Raw genomic sequence first — 2,965 nt, 5'->3', positions numbered from 1 at the left:
ACTACAGACACATGAGGAACCCAGATGAGCTCAAGAGAGGCACCCAGCTGAGCCCAGCTTAAATTGCTAACCCACAAAATTACAAGTAAAATTAATGATTGTTGTTTTAAGCTACTAAATTTGGGGGTGATTTGTTTCATGGAAATAGATAACAGACACTCACCTCAATGGGAGTAGGTTAGGAGAAGGCCTGGGCTGTTGCTGAGGGTGGGAGCAACAGCCAAAAGTTGCCTGAGGTCAGGAAGCCTCAGCAGGTAGGTCTTACCTTGAGGCCCTCCTGGAGACTGGGCAGGGGAAGCCAAAGTCCCAATATAAGATGGGGTGGCAAGGAGCCTGGGGCACAGCTGGCAGGAATAATAAGGACCAGGACACGTGGTTACCCTGGGCAATAAATAAAACTTTAATAATGATAAGGAGTTGCTTTACGCATGCGCTCTTTCCAGATACTCTCTTCTTCCAGCTTGTAGGTCTTGACCACATCACTGAAGTGGTCTCTCCGTGATATAAAATCCTGATTCATTAGCATTAAGTCACCAGGGAATTCTGATATGCAGAAAAGATTTCGGTTCGTTAGGCCTGTGATGGACCGTTCCGGTTTCTTTGTGGGAAGGAAAGATTTGCGATCATTTCCATGGTATGTCAAACATTTTTTTGGTTCTTTTGACTTGAAAACGACATTCATTTTTATTTCTCGTCTTTTTGTGTTTTTTACCTCTGCCACCTCTTTCTCATCTTGGCTAGCATCATCATAATTATGGGTGTCATAGTTGTCCTCCTTTTGTCTGGCCTTATTTTTTGCCATTGGACCCAGGTCCACCCCAGACAGAAATGAGGAGCGTGTAAACCTTTCAATGTAGGGTAAACGCTGATGATTTCCCAGAGCCCGAGCAAGCCTCATTCTCTCTATGTGCTTACTGACATTCACCTGCTCTCGTTGTGGCATTTTAAATGCCTCTAGGGGCACAATCACCTTTGCTGTCCATATTTTTCCTAGGGGTGCACAAATAGCGCAAGGTAAGGAATGTTCCTTTTTATACTCCATTGCCCGTTTGTAGTCCGGAGACAGCAACTGTAGTTCCTTGAGCATTTGGCATTCTTCCTCGTGCTTGTGAGCCAAAAGCCTTCTTGCTGCTATGGTGTGAAGGCCACCTAGATGCTGACAATGCAGAAAGGATTATTAAAATCTCAAGAGCGCAGGGGCAGGTGGCACCCACAGAAACAATTTGCTAATGACTGGTTCCCCCTCCGTTGTGGAAAGTGTTTGAGCCCCTCTGTAGTGGAAAACAGGTGAACCTTTGGGGTCAGATAACCTTGGGTTCAAATCCTGACTCTCCTCTGACCTACAATGAATTCAGAATAATTTTATTGACTTTACAGGGTCTTGGTAAAGCCTCGACAAGACAACATTTATGAAAGTGACCAGTGCAAGGTAAGAGCTGAAGAAATAACTGTTTTCATCATCTGTTATTACTTATGTTTGTAAGTGGGACTTGTCGGTAAGGGTATTTTGCTGTGCAAGTGTGGAAGCCACTAACATATTCAGCCAATACAAGTCGACTGTTGGAGGGGCGGCTCTGTTACTGGTGGTTTCTGAATCTTTGGCTCCCCCTAGCTAAACTGGCTGGCTTCAGTGCGGCCCCTCTGTGTGAAAGTTGCTGGACACTTACTAGGATCTCTTTTTCCAAGGGGGAGTATTTCCCGAGGGCAATCCGTGGGTCTGATCTGTAGAATTTGCTCCATGTCCTGCAAGAAGAGAAGCAGGAGTATCAGAATTATCAGAATTCTGGAAAAGTCCTTCCTACTTTTCCCTCCTGGAGTAGGAAGGCTCAGAAAGTGTTATTCTGCACTAGTCAGGCTGAAGCCGCCATGAGCAGGGGTTTCTGTAACCACTGGGTAGGCTTCTCCATTTGGCCTCTTTCTGACATGGACAGACTAAAGTGCAAGTCAGACTCACCCCAACGGTGAGGCAGAACTCAGATCCTCTTGGCAACACACTGGGGCTTGGTCCTGAAAGGAGTAGCTGGTATTAAATATTCTGACTGGCTTTTCATTCTTCCTTTCTTGGGCCATTGTGTCACTAGCCCTCTGTTTTTCAATCCTCTGACAGTCATTCTTCTGTTCTCTGATCATACTCCGCCAATAAGCTAGGACGGGAGGTGTTCATGCCTGGAGTTTGTTTCTAAGACAATGTGATGAGGGCCCGAGGGTAAGTCACAAACATTTCTTGCATCATAACTGGCTTACCTGGGGGCTATTGTGAGGTCTGAGTTTAAGACACTGAATGATTCCCTGGGGTGAAATGGAGACACACTGCCAGGCTCCTGGTGTGTTGGAGTCCAGAGGAAGAGAACGGATAGAAAATGTGGCTGGGAGGCAATCTGACCATGTCACTGCCACTGACAAACCCACAAGACTGCTCAGTTTTCACAAGAGGAAGACTCAGTCAACTAAGGTCTCTCTCACTGGCTTTCGCTTGTCTCTTCAGCCTTAGCTCCTCATGCTTGATCAACGCCACACTATCCATCATTCTCAAAACAAGCATCTAAGCTATTGTTCACAGTCCCCTCATGTGTTGAATACCTCTCTTATCCTTGGCAACTTGCTTGTCTCTCAAGACCCAGCTTAATTGTTGCTTCCTCTGAATGTCTCCTTGCAGAATAAATTGCCCTTTGTCCATGTTCTCATAGCACTTTCTGCATGATGCTATGGTGCTTTCTCACATACCGACTTGCCTGGTAAGTGAGATTTCTTGGTCTGTCTCTCCCTCTACTGAAAGAAGGTACCAACAGCATCTTATTCTTCTTTGGGGCGTGGTTGTCAGCAGAGGGCATGGTGTAGGGCAGATGTTCAGTTTGCTAACTCAATAAACAATTGTCCTGAGTCCCTGTTCAAAGGTGTGGTTAAGAATGGCACTTGTGGGAATGGATATTGCCAAAACTCTATGGAAGGTAATTTGGCAATATGT

General features: G+C 45.7%; 1 protein-coding gene across 1 annotated transcript; it reads right to left on the bottom strand.

Annotated features, from left to right (window-relative positions):
• Positions 1 to 379: 379 nt before the first annotated feature.
• CUNH10orf120 (chromosome unknown C10orf120 homolog) lies at positions 380 to 2,187 on the bottom strand. Its single transcript, XM_033180318.1, has 3 exons — positions 1,955 to 2,187; positions 1,668 to 1,743; positions 380 to 1,156 (listed from the first exon to the last, which is right to left on the bottom strand). The coding sequence occupies exons 1-3, from the start codon at positions 2,128 to 2,130 to the stop codon at positions 401 to 403; spliced, it is 1,008 nt and encodes a 335-aa protein (XP_033036209.1). The 5' UTR covers positions 2,131 to 2,187; the 3' UTR covers positions 380 to 400.
• Positions 2,188 to 2,965: the final 778 nt, after the last annotated feature.

This window comes from Trachypithecus francoisi, unplaced genomic scaffold (genome assembly GCF_009764315.1).
Source record: "Trachypithecus francoisi isolate TF-2019V2 unplaced genomic scaffold, Tfra_2.0 Contig01579, whole genome shotgun sequence".
Classification (NCBI taxonomy): Eukaryota; Metazoa; Chordata; class Mammalia; order Primates; family Cercopithecidae; genus Trachypithecus; species Trachypithecus francoisi.
The sequence above is the reverse complement of the archived record's forward strand: the minus strand, read 5'-3'. Positions and strand labels throughout refer to the sequence as shown.

What these genes read in the sequence shown, in the direction of transcription:
- CUNH10orf120 (XM_033180318.1), bottom strand. Translation starts at nt 2,130, where the DNA reads ATGATCAGAGAACAGAAGAATGACTGTCAGAGGATTGAAAAACAGAGG. An exon ending in AGTTCTGCCTCACCGTTGGG is followed by an intron (nt 1,744 to 1,954) that starts GTGAGTCTGACT and finishes CTCTTCTTGCAG; the next exon opens with GACATGGAGCAAATTCTACA. An exon ending in CCTTGGAAAAAGAGATCCTA is followed by an intron (nt 1,157 to 1,667) that starts GTAAGTGTCCAG and finishes CTGCATTGTCAG; the next exon opens with CATCTAGGTGGCCTTCACAC.